Source organism: Oncorhynchus mykiss, chromosome 1 (assembly GCF_057628025.1).
Source record: "Oncorhynchus mykiss isolate SJ-2025 chromosome 1, ASM5762802v1, whole genome shotgun sequence".
NCBI classification, from domain to species: Eukaryota; Metazoa; Chordata; class Actinopteri; order Salmoniformes; family Salmonidae; genus Oncorhynchus; species Oncorhynchus mykiss.
Genome location: NC_143022.1, coordinates 86,350,171 through 86,374,483, shown reverse-complemented (window position 1 = coordinate 86,374,483; position 24,313 = coordinate 86,350,171). Strand labels below are relative to the sequence as shown.

The window sequence follows — 24,313 nt, the reverse complement described above, 5'->3', positions numbered from 1 at the left end:
GTATTCATCAACCATGTATTCATCAACCATGTATTCATCAACCATGTATTCATCAACCATGTATTCATCAACCATGTATTCATCAACCATGTATTCATCAACTATGTATTCATCAACCATGTATTCATCAACTATGTATTCATCAACCATGTATTCATCAACCATGTATTCATCAACTATGTATTCATCAACCATGTATTCATCAACCATGTATTCATCAACTATGTATTCATCAACTATGTATTCATCAACCATGTATTCATCAACCATGTATTCATCAACCATGTATTCATCAACCATGTATTCATCAACCATGTATTCATCAACCATGTATTCATCAACCATGTATTCATCAACTATGTATTCATCAACCATGTATTCATCAACCATGTATTCATCAACCATGTATTCATCAACCATGTATTCATCAACCATGTATTCATCAACCATGTATTCATCAACCATGTATTCATCAACCATGTATTCATCAACCATGTATTCATCAACCATGTATTCATCAACCATGTATTCATCAACTATGTATTCATCAACCATGTATTCATCAACCATGTATTCATCAACCATGTATTCATCAACCATGTATTCATCAACCATGTATTCATCAACCATGTATTCATCAACCATGTATTCATCAACCATGTATTCATCAACCATGTTTGCGTACCTTGCAGGTTGATATGCATCTGATGCATATGCTAAAGGGGACACCCAACAACGTTCTGTAGCGGGTACTTACTGTATATGCTGAAAGGCCAGGCGGTTCTAGTGTTAAGTGTGTGTACTTTACTGTCATTATCAGTGGAACTTTGTTTTTCAAAGTGGAAAAGTAAAACTGATTGCTGGAGTAGGACTTTCATGTCGAAGACCCTACGTCACACTGGTGGCAAGAGGTTGAGTCCTATTTCTCCTCCCTCCCTCCCTCCCTCCCTCCCTCCCTCCCTATTGTCTCCATTTCTTTCTCTCTTTTTTTAACTACCCGTTTGCGTGCGTGGCGTGCGTGGCGTGCGTGCGTGTGTACGTGCGTGCGTGCGTGTGTGTACATCCGTACATGCATGTGTGTATTTGTGTGTGTGTGTCACAGAATAATAGTATAAATATTCCAGCATCCCAGATGTGTGTGTCAAACAGCAGGGCCAGATTAGGTTAGATTAAGATCCAGACCCTACAGTACTGTACCTGTGTAATCCCTAAATTAAACACACAGCATGATGGCAGCCATCCTAATCTCATTATGTATTCAAATCTCATTATGTATTCATATTGGGCTCTGGGATCTGTTGGGCACAACTGGAGAAGTTACTCATTGAAAAATGGATAACATAAATAAAGCTATGATGTCATACAAACAAGCCAAACACCCGTGAGTCCAAATGTGTACTTCACATTTCATATCATAAAACTCATGTGATATACAGTGTCAACGTTTATGATCACTATGTTTGATGTACAGTTACAAGATGACATAGTTTCATACCCTGGGTTGTTCAACAGAATGAGCCGATGTTTGTCAATTTCAAAGAAAATTTGTCACAGAACAGGCACTCAAATGCTCTCATGACTCCTTCCTATGCGCTCCAAAATTATGATCTGTTTCTCAGAATTTCCTTGTTAAAGCTTAACACTGTAAGATCTTATTTATAACTTTTCTGGTCATGTTGGCAATATAACAAGCTTTCAAATCTTGCCTACCTGACCCACATTGCGATTTTAAAATGAGCTGTAAAACAACAGTAAATGTTAAAGGAGAAGATGCAGGGCTGTGTTCCATATAAAACAACTACAAGTGTTGCTCTAGTTCCGCAAAGGCACAGCTAAGAGAGCTCCAAAAAGCACCTTTTAATTAAGTGCATTGAAATTACTTATGAACTGTGCACATTTTTTAGAGGTGTGTGGGCACTTGGAAACACCAGTTAGTCCTCTTACTCAAATCGTTGTAATTGTTTTGTCTTATGTTGTACCTACCCCACATTGTCCAGGAATATTCTTATCATCTTACTGAATGTATCCAGAGCATTCCGTTATCAACAAATACGGTCAAAAGTACAGTAAATGTAAAATGCACATAAAATCAACAGTGTAATGTTTGTGTCAGGTGAACTGTTGTGTCCTCTACTGTCGTGTCTTGACTATCATTGTGTTTGACGGTTATTTAAAAAAATAATTACATACCACGTTCAATTAGTATGCAATTAAATTAATCATATAACAATTTATTAAGTAGTAATCTGGGGCACCACGGGAAAAGTTATTTAACGAGTTACTATCTCACGACTAAACTCTAAAGAGAAATATTTTACATCAGTCACAGTCAATTAAATTAATTCTTATTTACCTTATCAGTCTCATTCTGAATATTGTAATATCCTATAAATATGCACAAACCCTAGTCTCCATGATGAATCAGCGATATACAAATTGTCTACATTTATTTATTTACTAAGTAATCACACAGAATTACATAAACACACACACTGGATAGATTATACATTGGTTACTAACAAGATGCAATGAAAAGTCCCTTGTGGACTAAACCGATTTGACGGCTTGTTACACAAAATGGCAGATTCAAACACTCAATCCATCTACGGGGAGTAATTCAACAGAAAGTCTCTGGTTGTGTAAGTCTTTGGTTGTCCAACAGAGATTAATTACCATGTCCTTTGTAGTTGTAGTAGTTTTGTCTCCGGGGGGCTGTTAGAACGGCTCTTCCAGACATACCAATTTTCGTTAGAATGGATCTTTCAAAGTACCACAAGGTGGTTCTCGGTTGCATTTACTAGACTGAAGTACTTAAACAGCTGCAGACGGAATGTTCTGGTCTGATGTGAATTCTAACCATTCTTGACGTCCGTTTCAACACCGTCCGCCTGCTTGGTCTGTTCATTCTTCACGATGCGTTTTATGCACTCTGGCAAAAGGGCGGTTCTATTATTATGTTTTGCATAATGTCTATGCTCACGTGGGCGTGGTTACTGACTGGATAAAACTTTTATATGGAAAACAGTTCTCATTTAGAAGGCTAACATCACATTTAATCGTCTCACAAATAGTTTCATATTTAATCATATAAGTTCCACCACATCTAGATGTAAACCTGACAACTGGGAAATGTACACTTTCATAAATACAGTTATGTTGTTCTACCTTCCTTAATGAGATCCCAAAACAACAACTGATCTGACATGATTATTCTTTAACTACCCACGGATCATTCCAACTGTTTGGATTACAGAAATAATGTTTCATTATCCAATCTTGGATGTCACGGAAAATCTCTCTCTGTTGTAACAAAAGGATTTTTAACTTCCATTTCTGCAGAGCGGGAGAGAGAGAGTGCCTGCAGATATTTACGACCGTCATAAAATGGCCAACTTCACCCCCCCCCCCCCTCTGCGGGAGAGAGAGGATGCTGTAGAGCGGACTCATTGTAACCCGATCCTTCAGATCTTCACAGGACAGTCATGACACTACTTTGGTCATAATCTCCAAACTGTTCCCTTTCAATTTCTACCATGCATATGCATTAAACATCACCAATAAACTATCATGGTCCAAACACACCAAGACAGTCGTGAAAAGTGCACGACAGTGCCTGTTCCTCCGAAGGAGTCTGAAAAGATTTGGCATGGGTCCTCAGATCCTCAAAAAGTTTGACAGCTGCACCATCAAGAGCATCCAGACTGGTTGCAGCACTGCCTGGTCTGGCAACTACACGGCCTTCGACCGCAAGGCCCAGTACTGTACGGCCCAGTACATCACTGGGGCCAAGCTTCCTGTCATCCACTCCCTCAATACCAGGCGGTGTCAGAGGAAGGCCCAAAAAATTGCCAAGGACTCCAGCCACCCAGTCATAGACTGTTCTCACTGCTACCGCACTGCAAGTGGTAGGTCCAAAAGGCTTCTTAACAGCCTCTACCCCCAAGCCATAAGACTCGTGAACAACTAATCAAATGGCCACCCGGACTATTCACATTGTTCCCCCCACCCCCATTTTTACGCTGCTGCTTCTCACTGTTTATTATCCATGCATAGTCACTTTACCTCTACATGTACATATTACCTCAATGACCTTGACTAACCGGTGCCCCTGCACATTGACTCTTTACCGGTACCCCTTGTATATAGCCTCGGTACTGTTATTTTATTGTTGCTCCTTAATTATATTTGATTTGTATTTTTTTATAGTATACTTGTTTATTTTAGTAAATACTTTCTTCACACTTTTTTTTCTTAACTGCATTGTTGGTTAGGGGCTTGTAAGTAAGCATTTCACTGTAAGGTCTACCTACACCTGTTGTATTCGGCACATGAAACAAAAAACATTTTATTTTATTGGAAATATTTATTATTTAGCCATATCTATATCGGCCAATTCCCAAGAGTGTAATTAGCAACCTATCTATATTTAGATAAGGAATGGCAAACCCAGGAATGGCAGCATTTAGCTCCAAGAGCCTGTTAAATTGATGTGTAGCTTTTAACCCCCTGTGTTGCCATGGTACCACAGGCCTGACCTAAAGATGGGAATAGCTGCTGTTCTGAGACACATACCACTCTCTGGGAGTGTGTGTGTTACTCTTTGTGTCTGCAGACTGTGTGTGTGGACTGCGTATCTGTGTAGGAAGACTCTTAAGTTCCTGTGTTTTAACTAGTCCCTGAAGAGAGGGTTCCTCTCCTCATCACCCTAACCCCATTGTAGGCCCTGTAACCCAGGGACATTGGGTAGCTAGCTGTACTGGGTTTAAAATAGCAAACGGGGGAACAGAGTTATGAGATTCACTTGTTTCGCTCCCTCCCTCCCTTGGTGAGGCTATAAATAGCACCTAACACTGGAATACAGTTTTCCCCAACCATGCAGACCAAATCCACAGGAGCAGCTGTGCTAAAGTCCTGTTAGATCAGCTTCGTCACATGGGTGTATGTGGGGGAAGCTCTTTCTACCGCTCTACATCTGTATTTCTTTCTACCTCTCTTCTTCACTCTGCCTGTCTTTCACTGCCTGTCTGTCTGTCTACCTCCCTCTCTTCTTCACTCTGCCTGTCTTTCACTGTCTGTCTGTCTGTCTACCTCTCTTCTTCACTCTGCCTGTCTTTCACTGCCTGTCTGTCTGTCTACCTCCCTCTCTTCTTCACTCTGCCTGTCTTTCACTGCCTGTCTGTCTGTCTACCTCTCTTCTTCACTCTGCCTGTCTTTCACTGCCTGTCTGTCTGTCTACCTCTCTTCTTCACTCTGCCTGTCTTTCACTGTCTGTCTGTCTGTCTGTCTGTCTGTCTGTCTGTCTGTCTGTCTGTCTGTCTGTCTGTCTGTCTACCTCCCTCTCTTCTTCACTCTGCCTGTCTTTCACTGCCTGTCTGTCTGTCTACCTCCCTCTCTTCTTCACTCTGCCTGTCTTTCACTGCCTGTATGTCTGTCTACCTCCCTCTCTTCTTCACTCTGCCTGTTTTTCACTGCCTGTCTGTCTGTCTTCCTCTCTTCTTCACGCTGCCTGTCTTTCACTGCCTGTCTGTCTGTCTACCTCTCTTCTTCACGCTGCCTGTCTTTCACTGCCTGTCTGTCTGTCTACCTCCCTCTCTTCTTCACTCTGCCTGTCTTTCACTGCCTGTCTGTCTGTCTACCTCCCTCTCTTCTTCACTCTGCCTGTCTTTCACTGCCTGTCTGTCTGTCTACCTCCCTCTCTTCTTCACTCTGCCTGTCTTTCACTGCCTGTCTGTCTGTCTACCTCCCTCTCTTCTTCACTCTGCCTGTCCTTCACTGCCTGTCTTTCTGTCTATTGCTGTCTTTCACTGTCTGTCTATTTCTTTCTACCTCTTCGTAACTGTCAATTTTGGTATTTTGCTCTTCTACCTTGCCGTCTGTCTGTCTCTACCTTTATGTTTCTCTGTCATTAACTGAGAGAGATGAAGCAGGACATCATATCAGTTATATATGTTAAGTTATGAGTCTATACTGTATGTGTATAATGTGTGACAGAAGGGTTGAGGACAGTATATAATGAACCTTATTGCTTACACAGATGACTGTCGTCCCCAGAGGCAAACCTCTTAGCTGTGAAAAGGAACATATTTACACGGCACGATCTTTCTCGTGTCTCTCTCTCTCTCTCTGCTTTACCCTCTCGCTCAACCCTCCTTTTCTTCCTCTCTATTCTCTCTCTCCATTCACCCCCTTCTCTCTTCCTATTCCACTTCCTATTCACATCTCTCCTTCCCTCCCTCATCGCTCTCTGTCTCTGTTTGACATCACAGATGTAACCTCACCCCTGTGTTTCCCTTCCCTGTCCCTTGCCAAATACCCAGGATGGATTGTCTCATGTCTCTGTAGTGATCTAGACCCCCTGATGTCTGTCTCTGTAGTGAGCTAGACCCCCTGATGTCTGTCTCTGTAGTGAGCTAGACCCCCTGATGTCTGTCTCTGTAGTGAGCTAGGCCCAGTGCCGGCTGTCTGTCTCTGTAGTGAGCTAGGCCCAGTGCCGGCTGTCTGTCTCTGTAGTGAGCTAGGCCCAGTGCCGGCTGTCTGTCTCTGTAATGAGCTAGACCCAGTGCCGGCTGTCTGTCTCTGTAGTGAGCTAGGCCCAGTGCCGGCTGTCTGTCTCTGTAGTGAGCTAGGCCCAGTGCCAGCTGTCTGTCTCTGTAGTAAGCTAGGCCCAGTGCCTGTTGTCTGTCTCTGTAGTGAGCTAGGCCCAGTGCTGTCTGTCTCTATAGTGAGCTAGGCCCAGTGCTGTCTGTCTCTATAGGGAGCTAGGCCCAGTGCTGTCTGTCTCTATAGGGAGCTAGGCCCAGTGCTGTCTGTCTCTATAGGGAGCTAGGCCCAGTGCTGTCTGTCTGTCTCTATAGGGAGCTAGGCCCAGTGCTGGCTGTCTGTCTCTATAGTGAGCTAGGCCCAGTGCTGTCTGTCTCTATAGTGAGCTAGGCCCAGTGCTGTCTGTCTCTATAGTGAGCTAGGCCCAGTGCTGTCTGTCTCTATAGGGAGCTAGGCCCAGTGCTGTCTGTCTGTCTCTATAGGGAGCTAGGCCCAGTGCTGGCTGTCTGTCTCTATAGTGAGCTAGGCCCAGTGCTGTCTGTCTCTATAGGGAGCTAGGCCCAGTGCTGTCTGTCTCTATAGTGAGCTAGGCCCAGTGCTGTCTGTCTCTATAGGGAGCTAGGCCCAGTGCTGTCTGTCTATATAGTGAGCTAGGCCCAGTGCTGTCTGTCTCTATAGGGAGCTAGGCCCAGTGCTGTCTGTCTCTATAGGGAGCTAGGCCCAGTGCTGTCTGTCTCTATAGGGAGCTAGGCCCAGTGCTGTCTGTCTCTATAGGGAGCTAGGCCCAGTGCTGTCTGTCTCTATAGGGAGCTAGGCCCAGTGCTGTCTGTCTGTCTCTATAGGGAGCTAGGCCCAGTGCTGTCTGTCTCTATAGGGAGCTAGGCCCAGTGCTGTCTGTCTCTATAGGGAGCTAGGCCCAGTGCTGTCTGTCTCTATAGGGAGCTAGGCCCAGTGCTGGCTGTCTCTATAGGGAGCTAGGCCCAGTGCTGTCTGTCTCTATAGTGAGCTAGGCCCAGTGCTGGCTGTCTGTCTCTATAGTGAGCTAGGCCCAGTGCTGTCTGTCTCTATAGTGAGCTAGGCCCAGTGCTGTCTGTCTCTATAGTGAGCTAGGCCCAGTGCTGTCTGTCTCTATAGGGAGCTAGGCCCAGTGCTGTCTGTCTGTCTCTATAGGGAGCTAGGCCCAGTGCTGGCTGTCTGTCTCTATAGTGAGCTAGGCCCAGTGCTGTCTGTCTCTATAGGGAGCTAGGCCCAGTGCTGTCTGTCTCTATAGTGAGCTAGGCCCAGTGCTGTCTGTCTCTATAGGGAGCTAGGCCCAGTGCTGTCTGTCTATATAGTGAGCTAGGCCCAGTGCTGTCTGTCTCTATAGGGAGCTAGGCCCAGTGCTGTCTGTCTCTATAGGGAGCTAGGCCCAGTGCTGTCTGTCTCTATAGGGAGCTAGGCCCAGTGCTGTCTGTCTCTATAGGGAGCTAGGCCCAGTGCTGTCTGTCTCTATAGGGAGCTAGGCCCAGTGCTGTCTGTCTGTCTCTATAGGGAGCTAGGCCCAGTGCTGTCTGTCTCTATAGGGAGCTAGGCCCAGTGCTGTCTGTCTCTATAGGGAGCTAGGCCCAGTGCTGTCTGTCTCTATAGGGAGCTAGGCCCAGTGCTGGCTGTCTGTCTCTATAGGGAGCTAGGCCCAGTGCTGTCTGTCTCTATAGGGAGCTAGGCCCAGTGCTGTCTGTCTCTATAGTGAGCTAGGCCCAGTGCTGTCTCTCTCTATAGGGGGCTAGGCCCAGTGCTGGCTGTCTGTCTCTATAGTGAGCTAGGTCCAGTGTTGTCTGTCTCTATAGTGAGCTAGGCCCAGTGCTGTCTGTCTCTATAGGGAGCTAGTTCCAGTGCTGTCTGTCTCTATAGGGAGCTAGAACGAAAAACACTTTATTGTTTACATTGTCCTCTCTGATCTGTCCAGCCATCAGTTTACTCATTATTCATTACCCTCTACAACACACACACGCACGCACGCGCACATGCACACACACACACACAGGAAGGGTTTTTGTGTCCCTTTTTTGCAGATGTTGTTGCAGTACTTGAGGAACTCGAGCTGGAAAAACAAATCAGATTATGCTGATATTGGGTAACCCTGTTTCACCACACATACGTGACATATGTGACACAGTTGTTCCGTGTACTGGGTTGTGTGTGTGGTTTTTACTGTGCCTGTCCTCCTCCAGACTTCTCAGTTAGATTTAGTCCCAGGCCAAGCATATTACCACGACTACATGCCTAAATATCTTTGAAGCAGGCGGACGTCCAATCAGAGGGAAACATTAACCGCCCCTGTGTATAGTAAACACACATACATACACTGATATAGTGAGCGCCACAAACACATAACCATCAGTATTTGCACCATGTGACTAGTGAAGTATCCTGGGTATTTGGCACGGGAGGACTGAAGAGGCAAGAGAAGGTCAGGGGTGAGGTTATAGGGAGGGGTGTGGCTATAGGGAGGGGTGGGGCTATACGGAGGGGTGGGGCTATAGGGAGGGGTGTGGCTATACGGAGGGGTGGGGCTATACGGAGGGGTGGGGCTATATGGAGGGGTGTGGCTATACGGAGGGGTGGGGCTATAGGGAGGGGTGGGGCTATAGGGAGGGGTGGGGCTATACGGAGGGGTGGGGCTATACGGAGGGGTGGGGCTATACGGAGGGGTGTGGCTATAGGGAGGGGTGGGAAGAATATAGGGAAGAATGAGGTATTTTTTGTATTTTTTTAGGATCCCCATTAGCTGTTGCAGAAGCTGCAGCTACTCTTCCTGTGGTCCACACAAAACAAGAACAGCTCAGACAGACAGCACAGAACTACATACATTTGTTAAGAAGCCACACGTAGTCTACATATCAATACATACACACAAACTATCTAGGTCAAATAGGGGAGAGGCGTTGTGCCACGAGGTGTTGCTTTATCTGTTTTCTGTAACCAGGTTTGCTGTTTATTTGAGCAATATGAGATGAAAGGAAGTTCCATGCAATAAGAGCTTTATATAATACTGTACACTTTCTTGAATTTGTTCTGGATTTGGGGACTGTGAAAATACCCTTGGTAGCATGTCTGGTGGGGTAAGTGTGTGTGTAAGTTGACTATGCTAACTATGTGGGATTTTCAACACATTCATGTTTCTTATAAGAAGAAGAAGTGATGCAGTCAGTCTCTCCTCAACTCTTAGCCAAGAGAGACTGGCATGCATAGTATTTATATCAGCCCTGTGATTACAATGAAGAGCAGAACGTGCCATTCTGTTCTGGGCCAGCTTCAGCTTCACTAGGTCTTTCCTTGCAGCACTCGGTCACACAACTGGACAATAATCAAGATTAGACCAAACTAGAGCCTGCATGACCTGCTTTGTGGAGAAACATTATAATGGGAATGAAACTGAGGAAGTGGCCGATATTTGTGGTGTCAAAAAAGCAGAGCATCTCTTTATTATGGCCAGACCTCTCCACAGACTTACAACCATTAAATCTATATGTTTTGACAGTTTACAATCTAAGGTAACGCCAAGTAATTTAGTCTCCTCAACTTGTTCAACAGCCACACCATTCATTAAATCAAATCAAATTGTAATGGTCACATACACATGGTTAGCAGATGTTAATGCGAGTGTAGCGACATGCTTGTGCTTCTAGTTCCGACTGTGCAGTAATATCTAACAAGTAATCTAACAATTTCACAACAGTGTTTTGGGTGACAAGCCAAATTTCTTCAGTCTCCTGAGGTTTATGAGGCACTGTTGCGCCTTCTTCACCACGCTGTCTGTGTGGGCGGACCATTTCAGTTTGTCCGTGATGTGTACGCAGAGGAACTTACAACTTTCCACCTTCTCCACTACTGTCCCGTCGATGTGGATAGGGGGCTGCTCCCTCTGCTGTTTCCTGAAGTCCACGATCATCTCCTTTGTTTTGTTGACATTGAGTGTGAGGTTATTTTCCTGACACCACACGCCGAGGGCCCTCACCTCCTCCCTGTAGGCCATCTCGTCATTGTTGGTAATCTAGCCTACCACTGTTGTGTCGTCAGAAAACTTGATGATTGAGTTGGAGGCGTGCATGGTCACGCAGTCATGGGTGAACAGGGAGTACAGGAAAGGGCTGAGAACGCACCCTTGTGGGGCCGCAGTGTTGAGGATCAGCGGGGTGGAGATGTTGTTTCCTACCCTCACCACCTGGGGGCAGCCCGTCAAAGTCCAGGACCCCGTTGCACAGGGCAGGGTCGAGACCCAGGGTCTCGGGCTTAATGACGAGTTTGGAGGGTACTATGGGGTTAAATGCTGAGCTGTAATCGGTGAACAGCATTCTTACATAGGTATTCCTCTTGTCCAGATGGGTTAGCGCAGTGTGCAGTATGATTGTGATTGCATTGTCTGTGGACCTATTGGGGCGGTAAGCAAATTGGAGTGGGTCTAGGGTGTCAGGTAGGGTGGAGGTGATATGATCCTTGACAGGTCTCTCAAAGCACGTCATGATGACGGAAGTGAGTGCAACGGGGCGATAGTTGTTTAGCTCAGTTACCTTCACTTTCTTGGGAACAGGAACAATGGTGGCCCTCTTGAAGCATGTGGGAACAGCAGTCTGGGAAAGGTATTGATTGAATATGTCAGTAAACACACCAGACAGCTGGTTTGCGCATGCTCTGAGGATGCGGCTAGGGATGCCGTCTGGGCCAACAGCCTTGCGAGGGTTAACACATTTAAATGTTTTACACACATTGGCCGTGGTAAAGTAGAGCACACAGGTTTTGGAAGCGGGCCGTGTCAGTGGCACTGTATTGTCCTCAAAGCGAGCAAATAATTGTATTGTTTGTCTGGGAGCAAGACGTCTGTGTCCGCGACAGGGCTGGTTTTCTTTTTGTAATCCATGATTGACTGTAGACCCTGCCACATACATCTCGTGTCTGAGCCGTTGAATTGTGACTCTACTTTGTCTCTATACTGACGCTTAGCTTATTTGATTGCCTTGCGGAGGGAATAGCTACACTGTTTGTTTCCGGTCGCCTTGCCATGATTAAAAGCAGGGGTTTGCGCTTTCAGTTTTGCACGAATGATGCCATCAATCCACGGTTTCTGGTTGGGCAAGGTTTTAATATGCACTCGCTAATAAACTCTCTCACCGAATCAGCGTATACATCAATGTTGTTGTCTGAGGCTATCCGGAACATTTCCCAGTCCACATGATCGAAGCAATCTTGAAGTGTGTTGTCTGATTGGTCTGACCAGCGTTGAACAGACCTGAGCACGGGCGTTTCCTGTTTTAGTTTTTGTCTATAGGCTGGGAGCAATAAAATTGAGTCATGGTCAGATTTGTCGAAAGGAGGGCGAGGGAGGGCTTTGTATGCGTTGTGGAAGTTAGAGTAGCAATGATCCAGAATGCTGCCAGCCCGGATTGCGTATTCGATATGCTGATAAAATTTAGCCTTGTTTTCAGATTAGCTTAGTTAAAATCCCCAGCTACAGTAAATGCAGCCTCAGGATATGTGGTTTCCAGTTTACATAGAGTCCAATAAAAAAATGTCAGGGCCGTCGAGGTGTCTGCTTGTGTCGGGATATACACGGCTGTGATTGTAATCGAAGAGAATTCTCTTGGTAGATAATACGGTTGGCATTTGATTGTAAGGAATTCTAGGTCAGGTGAACAAAAGGACTTGAGTTCCTGTATGTTGTTATGATCACACCACGTCTCGTTAATCATAAGGCATACACCCCCGCCCTTCTTCTTACCAGAGAGATGTTTGTTTCTGTCAGCGCAATGCGTGAAGAAACCGGGTGGCTGTACCGACTCTGATGACTTATTCCGAGTGAGCCATGTTTCCGTGAAACAGAGAATGTTACAATCTCTGATGTCTCTCTGGAAGGCAACCTTTGCTCAAATTTCGTCTACCTTGTTGCCAAGAGACTGGACATTGGTGAGTAGTATACTCGGGAGCGGTGAGCGATGTGCCCGTCTACGGAGCCAGACCAGAAGACTGCTCCGTCTGCCCCTTCTGCGGCGCCATTGTTTTGGGTTGCCTACTGGGATCCGATCCATTGTCTTGGTTGGTGGACCAAACAGAGGATCCGCTTCGGGAAATTCGTAATGTTGGTAAGTTGACGTTGCTCTTGTATCCAATAGTTCTTCCCGGTTGCATGTAATAGGAAACTATGCAGTATTTTGTTTTTTTATGTATTATTTCTTACACTGTTACCCCAGAAAATCTTAAGTCTCCCGGGGTAACAGTGTAAGTAAAAATACATTAAAAAACAAAATACAGCATAGTTTCCTAAGAACGCAAAGCAACCATCTCTGTCGGCGCAATGTTGAAAAGATTCCATAGAGGTCTAGAACTGAGAGAAGGATTTGTACCAAATACAATGCTCTTGATGTTCAGGAGCAGTTTATTACTGGCCACCCATTCCAAAACAGACTGCAACTCTTTAAGGGTTTCAGTGACTTCATTAGCTGTGGTTGCTGATGCGTGTATCGTTGAATTATCAGCATACATGGACACACATGCTTTGTTTAATGCCAGTGGCAGGTCACTGGTAAAAATAGTAAAGAGTAGAGGGCATAGAGAGCTGCCCTGCGGTACACCACAGTACACCACACAGGTTATAGGAAGGGGTGAGGCTATAGGGAAGGGTTAGGTTATAGGGGTGTAACAGCTCAGAACACCTCTATAGATACATGAATGATTGCCAATGAAGCTCTCCTAACCCCATTTTCCACTGCACTTCTGGCCTGTCCCAAATGGCACCCTATTTCCTATGTAGTGCACTTCTGTTGACCAGGGCCCATTGGGAATAGGGTGCCATTTGGGACACTGTCATGCTATCTGTGGTCTATAAGCAGCAGCAGCAGATAGATAATGATCTAGTGACTATGGTAACCTTTCAGAAGGAGGTTATTGTTATAGGAGAGAATGTAATTAGGAAAATGGCAGCTGTGGCCATGTTGGATCATTAAGGAATATAATCCAATTGTAACTGGACAATCCTCTCCAAACCGACTGACCGAGTACTGACTCTCGCTCTCTTTCTCTCTCCCCCTCTTCCTCTCTCCCCCTTCTTCTCTCTCTCTCTCCTCCACTCTCCCCTTTCTCCCCCCTCTTTCTCTTTCTCCGTTGCTGGGTTTTAATGGGAGGCTGTCTGTGTGTGTGTGCGTCCGTCAGCCAGCCAGAAAGGAATACTACTGAGGATGTCCCTGAAAGCCTACGAACTATATTGGTGCACTGGTGTCTGGGTTGGTCTGCTGGTATGTCTCTTCTCAGCTTCACAGTTCTGAGAATGAGATGTACTAGTGTCTAGAGCCCTGAGACATTCCTGGGTCAGTCAGCAAGGAGAAAGACGGACAAACCAACGTAAAACAAGACAAAAACATGTAGTTCAGGTGTATTCTGGGTATTTTATACCTGTTCAGTATTCAGATTACCTTAGGATGTCATACCCGTCTGTCAGACGTCTAGAGCATGAACCAGAGACTCCACTTGTATGGTGCTGACCCGTCTGTCAGACGTCTAGAGCATACCCAGGTTGAAACAACAATCGAAATCATTCCATATACATATACAGTATGTGCTTGATTGAGCTTGCTTTGCTTAATGAACCAACAGAAAAGTCTGAAAACGGCAAACTCCGCCCATTTGACACTTGAGGCAGACACTAGGCATAATTTGAAAGATTTTGCATAGTGTTTGAACCCAGGTTGGGTCCAGAGAGAACGAGCCGTGTCGGTGGGTCGTAATAAAATATGAACTACTATATGTGTTTCCTGATGAAATACGAGCGAGCTTCCTTGGAAGAGAGAGCGGGCCGCCGTCGAGAGCTCTGAAAGTTATTGGAGTGCCAGGGATTCTCTGTGACGCCATTCGCTGGGCTACACCCAATGCTTTATAGGCCTAGCGGTGACACGCTGACCTCTACTCTACCTCGCCAGGCGGTGTGTGTGTGTGCAATTAAACCATGCAGCTTAATGGTTGAGGGGGAAACATATGAAGTGGAGTGTTATTTGAGTTAGTGGATGGCTGAACAGCTGCGTACGTACAGTAACATTGGCGAGTGGATCCTCACTCATTCAGACACAAGGTTGAGGGGCCTGCATGACAATATTAGTCTTATGCCACTGTATACCCCGGGGATGAATGAACTTACAGGCCCATATTGGCAAAAAGCGACCACACACACACACACACATACACACACACACACACACACACACACACACACACACACACACACACACACACACACACACACACACACTCTCTCTCTCTCACTTTCTCTCTCTCTCTCACGCACGCACGCACGCACAGTACACCTAGTGGAGCTGGACAGTACAGTACACCTAATGGAGCTGAACAGTACAGTCCACCTAATGGAGCTGGACAGTATAGTCCACCTAATGGAGCTGGACAGTACAGTCCACCTAATGGAGCTGGACAGTACAGTCCACTTAATGGAGCTGGACAGTACAGTACACCTAATGGAGCTGGACAGTACAGTCCACCTAATGGAGCTGGACAGTACACCTAATGGAGCTGGACAGTACACCTAATTGAGCTGGACAGTACACCAAATGGAGCTGGACAGTACACCTAATGGAGTTGGACAGTACACCTAATGGAGTTGGACAGTACACCTAATGGAGCTGGACAGTACAGTACACCTAATGGAGTTGGACAGTACAGTACACCTAATGGAGCTGGACAGTACACCTAATGGAGCTGGACAGTACACCTAATGGAGTTGGACAGTACACCTAATGGAGTTGGACAGTACACCTAATGGAGCTGGACAGTACAGTACACCTAATGGAGTTGGACAGTACAGTACACCTAATGGAGCTGGACAGTACACCTAATGGAGCTGGACAGTACACCTAATGGAGTTGGACAGTACACCTAATGGAGTTGGACAGTACAGTACACCTAATGGAGTTGGACAGTACAGTACACCTAATGGAGCTGGACAGTACACCTAATGGAGCTGGACAGTACACCTAATGGAGTTGGACAGTACACCTAATGGAGTTGGACAGTACAGTACACCTAATGGAGTTGGACAGTACATCTAATCGAGCTGGACACTACAGTACACCTAATCGAGCTGAACAGTACACCTAATTGAGCTGGACAATACACCTAATTGAGCTGGACAGTACATCTAATGGAGCTGGACAGTACATGTACACATAATGGAGCTGAACAGTACACCTAATTGAGCTGGACAGTACACCTAATTGAGCTGGACAGTACATCTAATGGAGCTGGACAGTACATGTACATATAATGGAGCTGGACAGTACATGTACACATAATGGAGCTGGACAGTACATCTAATGGAGCTGGACAGTACAGCACACCTAATGGAGTTGGACAGTACATCTAATCGAGCTGGACAGTACATGTACACATAATGGAGCTGGACAGTACATCTAATGGAGCTGGACAGTACATGTACACATAATGGAGCTGGACAGTACATCTAATGGAGCTGGACAGTACCCTAATGGAGCTGGACAGTACATCTAATGGAGCTGGACAGTACAGTAAACCTAATGGAGCTGGACAGTACCCTAATGGAGCTGGACAGTACATGTACCTCCAAGCCCACTCTCCTCTCAGGGACATGGTGCTAGATGATCTGGTAGAATATTGCAGATATAAATATAACATACAGAACAACTGACATGATATTTCTATGTGAAATAATATCTGTTTGATCAACAAAATGTTAATGCAGTCTTTATTTCTCTCTCTCTCTCTCCATCCCCTCATCTCTCTCTCTCCACCCACCCCTCTCTCTCTCTCTCTCTCTCTCCACCTACCCCTCTCTCTCTCTCTCTCCACCCCCCCCTCTCTCTCTCTCTCTCTCCACCCCCCTCTCTCTCTCTCTCCACCCCCCTCTCTCTCTCCACCCCCCCTCTCTCTCTCCACCCCCCCTCTCTCTCCACCCCCCTCTCTCTCTCTCCACCCCCCCCCTCTCTCTCTCTCTCTCCACCCCCCCCTCTCTCTCTCTCTCCACCCCCCTCTCTCTCTCTCTCTCTCCACCCCCCTCTCTCTCTCCACACCCCCCTCTCTCTCTCCACTCCCCCTCTCTCTCTCTCTCCAACCCCTCTCACTCTCTCTCCACCCACCTCTCTCTCGTTCTCCACCCCACCTCTCTCGTTCTCCACCCCACCTCCCTCGTTCTCCACCCCACCTCTCTCTCTCGCTCTCCACCCCCTCTCTCTCTTGTTCTCCACCCCACTTCTCTCTCTCTCCACACCCCCTCTCTCTCTCCAACCCATCTCTCTCTCTCCAACCCCTCTCTCTCTCTCTCCACCCACCTCTCTCTCTCTCTCCACCCACCTCTCTCTCGTTCTCCACCCCACCTCTCTCTCGTTCTCCACCCCACCTCTCTCGTTCTCCACCCCACCTGTCTCTCTCGCTCTCCACCCCCTCTCTCTCTTGTTCTCCACCCCACTTCTCACTCTCCACCCCCCCTCTCTCTCTCTCCACCCCCCCTCTATTTCTCTCGTTCTCCACCCCACCTCTCCCTCTCAATCTCCACCCCCCCTCTCTCTCTCCACCCCCCTCTCTCTCGTTCTCCACCCCACCTCTCTCTCTCTCTCTCCACCCCCTCTCTCTCTCTCCACCCCCCCCCCCTCTCTCTCTCTCTCTCCACCCCCCCTCTCTCTCTCTCTCTCTCTCCACCCCCCCTCTCTCTCTCCACCCCCCCTCTCTCGTTCTCCACCCCACCTCTCCCTCTCGCTCTCTACCCCCACGGTCTCTCACCACCCCCCACCTCTCTCCCCCTTTTGTTCCAGGAGGCCCAGAAGGTAAATAACCCTGCTAACAGTCAGGCAGCAGACGGTACAGCTAAGGGTCCTGATGAGAAGGACGAAGTGGTCCCTGCCAGCGAGGTGGGCTGGATGACATCCGTTAAGGACTGGGCCGGGGTCATGATATCAGCACAGACACTCACCGGCAGGGTCCTGGTACGTACGTGTGTGTGTGTGTGTGTGTGTGTGTGTGTGGGGTCGGTGGATACACACCGGAAGAGTCCTATGATTCTAAAAAAGTTATTCTCGGTTCTGGTGTATTTCTATAACTCATTATGTTGTCATCCAGAGTCAAATGCATTTATTTTCCAAGCTATAACACAATGTATTACATACAGCAGGATTTTAAAGAACCAAAGAGTTTGGGCTGCTTCGTGTTTTCATTTTTGCCATGGAAATATTGAGATTCTGGTATCACAACAGACCTAGCATTTGGGTTGTTGTACTCAGTCCTGTTGGTTCTTGCTGGTTTTGGTCTAGTCCTGTGGTTCTAGCTGGTTTTGGTCTAGTCCAGTCCTGTGGTTCTAGCTGGTTTTGGTCTAGTCCAGTCCTGTTGGTTCTCGCTGGTTTTGGTTTTGTCCAGTCCTGTTGGTTCTAGCTGATTTTGGTCTAGTCCAGTCCTGTTGGTTCTAGCTGGTTTTGGTTTTGTCCAGTCCTGTTGGTTCTAGCTGGTTTTGGTCTCGTCCAGTCCTGTTGGTTCTAGCTGGTTTTGGTCTAGTCCAGTCCTGTGGGTCTAGCTGGTTTTGTTCTAGTCCAGTCCTGTGGTTCTAGCTGGTTTTGGTTTAGTCCAGTCCTGTTGGTTCTAGCTGGTTTTGGTATAGTCCTGTTGGTTCTAGCTGGTTTTGGTCTCGTCCAGTCCTGTTGGTTCTAGCTGGTTTTGGTTTTGTCCAGCCCTGTTGGTTCTAGCTGGTTTTGTCCAGTCCTGTTGGTTCTAGCTGGTTTTGTTCTAGTCCAGTCCTGTGGTTCTAGCTGGTTTTGTTCTAGTCCAGTCCTGTGGTTCTAGCTGGTTTTGGTCTAGTTCAGTCCTGTTGGTTCTAGCTGGTTTTGGTCTCGTCCAGTCCTGTGGTTCTAACTGGTTTTGGTCTAGTCCAGTCCTGTTGGTTCTAGCTGGTTTTGGTCTAGTCCAGTCCTGTTGGTTCTAGCTGGTTTTGGTTTTGTCCAGTCCTGTTGGTTCTCGCTGGTTTTGGTCTCGTTCAGTCCTGTTGGTTCTAGCTGGTTTTGGCTTTGTCCAGTCCTGTTGGTTCTAGCTGGTTTTGGTCTCGTTCAGTCCTGTTGGTTCTAGCTGGTTTTGGTCTCGTCCAGTCCTGTGGTTCTAGCTGGTTTTGGTTTTGTCCAGTCCTGTTGGTTCTAGCTGGTTTTGGTTTTGTCCAGTCCTGTTGGTTCTAGCTGGTTTTGGTTTTGTCCAGTCCTGTGGTTCTAGCTGGTTTTGGTTTTGTCCAGTCCTGTGGTTCTAGCTGGTTTTGGTTTTGTCCAGTCCTGTTGGTTCTAGCTGGTTTTGGTCTAGTCCAGTCCTGTGGTTCTAGCTGGTTTTGTTCTAGTCCAGTCCTGTGGTTCTAGCTGGTTTTGTCCAGTCCTGTAGTTCTAACTGGTTTTGGTTTTGTCCAGTCCTGTGGTTCTAGCTGGTTTTGGTTTTGTCCAGTCCTGTTGGTTCTAGCTGGTTTTGGTTTTGTCCAGTCCTGTGGTTCTAGCTGGTTTTGGTTTTGTCCAGTCCTGTGGTTCTAGCTGGTTTTGGTTTTGTCCAGTCCTGTGGTTCTAGCTGGTTTTGGTTTTGTCCAGTCCCGTGGTTCTAGCTGGTTTTGGTTTTGTCCAGTCCTGTTGGTTCTAGCTGGTTTTGGTTTTGTCCAGTCCTGTTGGTTCTAGCTGGTTTTGGTTTTGTCCAGTCCTGTGGTTCTAGCTGGTTTTGGTTTTGTCCAGTCCTGTGGTTCTAGCTGGTTTTGGTTTTGTCCAGTCCTGTTGGTTCTAGCTGGTTTTGGTCTAGTCCAATCCTGTGGTTCTAGCTGGTTTTGTTCTAGTCCAGTCCTGTGGTTCTAGCTGGTTTTGTCCAGTCCTGTGGTTCTAGCTGGTTTAGGTTTTGTCCAGTCCTGTGGTTCTAGCTGGTTTTATCCAGTCCTGTGGTTCTAGCTGGTTTTGGTTTTGTCCAGTCCTGTTGGTTCTAGCTGGTTTTGGTTTTGTCCAGTCCTGTGGTTCTAGCTGGTTTTGGTTTTGTCCAGTCCTGTTGGTTCTAGCTGGTTTTGGTTTTGTCCAGTCCTGTGGTTCTAGCTGGTTTTGGTTTTGTCCAGTCCTGTTGGTTCTAGCTGGTTTTGGTTTTGTCCAGTCCTGTTGGTTCTAGCTGGTTTTGGTTTTGTCCAGTCCTGTGGTTCTAGCTGGTTTTGGTTTTGTCCAGTCCTGTTGGTTCTAGCTGGTTTTGGTTTTGTCCAGTCCTGTTGGTTCTCACTGGTTTTGGTCTTGTTCAGTCCTGTTGGTTCTAGCTGGTTTTGGTTTTGTCCAGTCCTGTTGGTTCTAGCTGGTTTTGGTCTCGTCCAGTCCTGTTGGTTCTCGCTGGTTTTGGTCTAGTCCTGCTGGTTCTACATGTTACACAGGGGTTGCAGAGCGAGGAGAGGAAGAATGAGAGGGAGAAAGAGAGGGGAGGAGAGGGAGAATGAGAGGGGAGGAGAGGGAGAATGAGCGTGGAGGAGAGAAGAGGGAGAATGAGAGAGGAGAAGAGGAGAGGGAGAATGAGAGAGGAGAAGAGGAGAGGGAGAATGAGCGTGGAGGAGAGTAGAGGGAGAATGAGCGTGGAGGAGAGGAGAGGGAGAATGAGAGAGGAGAAGAGGAGAGGGAGAATGAGCGAGGAGGAGAGGAGAGGGAGAATGAGAGAGGAGAAGAGGAGAGGGAGAATGAGCGAGGAGGAGAGGAGAGGGAGAATGAGTGAGGAGGAGAGGGAGAATGAGAGAGGAGGAGAGGGAGAATGAGAGGAGGAGAGGGAGAATGAGAGAGGAGAGGGAGAATGAGCGAGGAGGAGAGGGAGAATGAGAGAGGAGGAGAGGGAGAATGAGAGATGAGGAGAGGAGAGAGAGGAGGAGAGGAGAGGGAGAATGAGAGAGGAGGAGAGTGCTTCTACATCTGCATTGCTTGCTGTTTGGGGTTTTAGGCTGGGTTTCTGTACAGCACTTTGAGATATCAGCTGATGTAAGAAGGGCTATATAAATACATTTGATTTGAGAGGGCGAATGAGTGAGGAGGAGAGGGAGAATGAGTGAGGAGGAGAGGGAGAATGAGTGAGGAGGAGAATAAGAGAGGAGGAGAGGGAGAATGAGAGAGGAGGAGAGGGAGAATGAGTGAGGAGGAGAGGTAGAATGAGAGGGAGGATGAGTGAGGAGGAGAATAAGAGGAGGAGAGGGAGAATGAGTAAGAAGGAGAATAAGAGAGGGAGAATGAGTGAGGAGGAGAATAAGAGAGGAGGAGAGGGAGAATGAGTGAGAAGGAGAATAAGTGAGGGAGAATGAGTGAGGAGGAGAATAAGAGAGGAGAGGGAGAATGAGTGAGGAGGAGAGGGAGAATGAGTGAGGAGGAGAATAAGAGAGGAGGAGAGGGAGAATGAGTGAGAAGGAGAATAAGTGAGGGAGAATGAGTGAGGAGAATAAGAGAGGAGAGGGAGAATGAGTGAGGAGGAGAATAAGAGAGGAGAGGGAGAATGAGTGAGGAGGAGAATAAGAGAGGAGAGGGAGAATGAGTGAGGAGGAGAATAAGAGAGGAGGAGAGGGAGAATGAGTGAGAAGGAGAATGAGTGAGTGAGGAGGAGAATGAGTGAGGAGGAGAATGAGTGAGGAGGAGAAGGAGAATGAGTGAGGAGGAGAATGAGTGAGGAGGAGAATGAGTGAGGAGGAGAAGGAGAATAAGTGAGGGGGAATGAGTGAGGAGGAGAATAAGAGAGGAGGAGAGGGAGAATGTTTGAGGAGGAGAATAAGAGAGGAGAGGGAGAATGAGTGAGGAGGAGAGGGAGAATGAGTGAGGAGGAGAAGGATAATGAGTGAGGAGGAGAATGAGTGAGGAGGAGAAGGAGAAGGAGTGAGGAGGAGAATGAGTGAGGAGGAGAATGAGTGAGGAGGAGAAGGAGAATGAGTGAGGAGGAGATGGAGAATGAAGGAGGAGGAGAACGAGAATGAGTGAGGAGGAGAATGAGTGAGGAGGAGAATGAGTGAGGAGGAGAAGGAGAATGAGTGAGGAGGAGAATGAGTGAGGAGGAGAATGTGTGAGGAGGAGAAGGAGAATAAGTGAGGGGGAATGAGTGAGGAGGAGAATAAGAGAGGAGGAGAGGGAGAATGTTTGAGGAGGAGAATAAGAGAGGAGAGGGAGAATGAGTGAGGAGGAGAGGGAGAATGAGTGAGGAGGAGAAGGATAATGAGTGAGGAGGAGAATGAGTGAGGAGGAGAAGGAGAAGGAGTGAGGAGGAGAATGAGTGAGGAGGAGAAGGAGAATGAGTGAGGAGGAGAATGAGTGAGGAGGAGATGGAGAATGAAGGAGGAGGAGAACGAGAATGAGTGAGGAGGAGAATGAGTGAGGAGGAGAAGGAGTGAGGAGGAGAAGGAGAATGAGTGAGGAGGAGAATGAGTGAGGAGGAGAATAAGAGAGGAGAGGGAGAATGAGTGAGGAGGAGAGGGAGAATGAGTGAGGAGGAGAATAAGAGAGGAGGAGAGGGAGAATGAGTGAGGAGGAGAAGGAGAATGAGTGAGGAGGAGAATGAGTGAGGAGGAGAATGGGTGAGGAGGAGAAGGAGAATAAGTGAGGGGGGAATGAGTGAGGAGGAGAATAAGAGAGGAGAGGGAGAATGAGTGAGGAGGAGAATAAGAGAGGAGAGGGAGAATGAGTGAGGAGGAGAGGGAGAATGAGTGAGGAGGAGAAGGAGAATGAGTGAGGAGGAGAATGAGTGAGAAGGAGAAGGAGTGAGGAGGAGAATGAGTGAGGAGGAGAATGAGTGAGGAGGAGAAGGAGAATGAGTGAGGAGGAGAATGAGTGAGGAGGAGATGGAGAATGAGGGAGGAGGAGAACGAGAATGAGTGAGGAGGAGAAGGAGTGAGGAGGAGAAGGAGTGAGGAGGAGAAGGAGAATGAGTGAGGAGGAGAATGAGTGATGAGGAGAATAAGAGAGGAGAGGGAGAATGAGTGAGGAGGAGAATAAGAGAGGAGGAGAGGGAGAATGAGTGAGGAGGAGAAGGAGTGAGTGAGGAGGAGAATGAGTGAGGAGGAGAAGGAGAATGAGTGAGGAGAAGAATGAGTGAGGAGGAGAGGAAGGAGGAGGAGAATGAGTGAGGAGGAGATGGAGAATGAGGGAGGAGGAGAAGGAGAATGAGTGAGGAGGAGAGGGAGAATGAGGGAGGAGGAGAATGAGTGAGGAGGAGAAGGAGAATGAGTGAGGAGGAGAGGGAGGATGAGTGAGGAGAGGGAGGATGAGTGAGGAGGAGAGGATGATGAGTGAGGAGGAGAATGAGGAAGGAGGAGAATGAGTGAGGAGGAGAGGGATGATGAGTGAGGAGAGGGAGGATGAGTGAGGAGGAGAGGGAGGATGAGTGAGGAGTAGAGAGAGGATGAGTGAGGAGGAGAGGGAGAATGAGTGAGGAGGAGAATGAGGGAGGAGGATAATGAGGGAGGAGGCGAATGAGTGAGGAGGATAATGAGGGAGGAGGAGAGGGAGAATGAGTGAGAAGGCGAATGAGGGAGGAGGATAATGAGGGAGGAGGAGAATGAGTGAGGAGGAGAGGGAGGATGAGTGAGGAGGAGAGGGAGGATGAGTGAGGAGGAGAGGGAGGTTGAGTGAGGAGGAGAATAAGAGAGGAGGAGAGGGAGAATGAGTGAGGAGGAGAATGAGTAAGGAAGAGAATGAGTGAGGAGGGAGAATGATGGAGGAGGAGAGGGAGAATGAGTGAGGAGGAGAGGGAGAATGAGTGAGGAGGAGAGGGAGAATGAGTGAGGAGGAGAGGGAGAATGAGTGGGGAGGAGAGGGAGAATGAGTGAGGAGGAGAATGAGAGGAGGAGGAGAATGAGAGGAGGAGAATGAGTGATGAGGAGTGAGGTGGTAGAAAGAGAGGAGGGGAGGGGGTAGGGGAAAGAGAGAGGAGAAGAAGGGAAAAGAGAGAGGAGAAGGAGAAGAGAGGGAGAAGAGAGAGGAGGAGAAGGAGAAAGAGAGAGGAGGAGAGAGGAGGAGAGGGAGAAAGCGAGGAGAGGAAGGAGAAAGCGAGGAGGAGAGGGACAAAGAGAGGAGGAGAGGGGTAGGAATTAGAGAGAGGAGAAGAAAGAGAGAGGAGAGGAGGGAAAGAGAGGAGGAGAGGGAAAAGAGAGAGGAGGAGAGGGGAAAAGAGAGAGGAGAGGGGTAGGAGAAGTAGAGGAGAAGGGTAGGAAAAAGAGAGAGGAGGAGAGAGAGAAAGGGGAAGGGAGATGAGAGGAGGGCGAAGACGGACAGAGAGGAGAAGAGGAGAGTCCCCTGGTCTGTCTGCTGCAGTGTATTGTGGTTATCAGCTGATGATAAATGTGTCTGGGCAGGGCTGGAGTAAAGCATCTGGACTCACACCATGAGCAGACGGAGGAAACCCTACATTTTACAAAGGGAGGAAACGTATATTTTCATTTGTAGAAGCAGACTGTTTTCTTTTTAGAAATATTGATCCACATAGAGACATAACATTAATACAATCCTGATTAAAATGCATTATAAAGCCTCATATATGTATTGAAAAAGTTGAAGTAAAGTGTTACCAAAATGTCTTGGTTTTCTTATGTTAGAGATGATTTAGGTGTTTCATAGACAGCTGGTGTTTGGGAACTGAATAAATAGGAAACTCTTGAGTGTTGACCAAAACAAACAAACAACGCTATAAGCTGCCAACCCTAAAGTGTCGTAGTTAATATTTGGTGATATGAGAGTTCTTCACGCCTACTTAGAATATGAGAGTCTCAGATACAAGGCTT

At 47.3% G+C, this 24,313-nt stretch overlaps 1 protein-coding gene across 9 annotated transcripts in view; it reads left to right on the top strand.

The window, feature by feature from the left end:
• Positions 1-24,313, top strand: part of LOC100301648 (calcium-activated potassium channel subunit alpha-1a) — a 331,508-nt gene that overhangs the window by 89,019 nt on the left and 218,176 nt on the right. For all 9 annotated transcript variants that reach the window (XM_036986941.2, XM_036986926.2, XM_090242399.1 and 6 more), the window contains exon 2: positions 17,358-17,528. In XM_036986941.2, the coding sequence (XP_036842836.1) occupies positions 17,358-17,528 (171 nt within the window). The remainder of the gene's footprint in view (positions 1-17,357; positions 17,529-24,313) is intronic.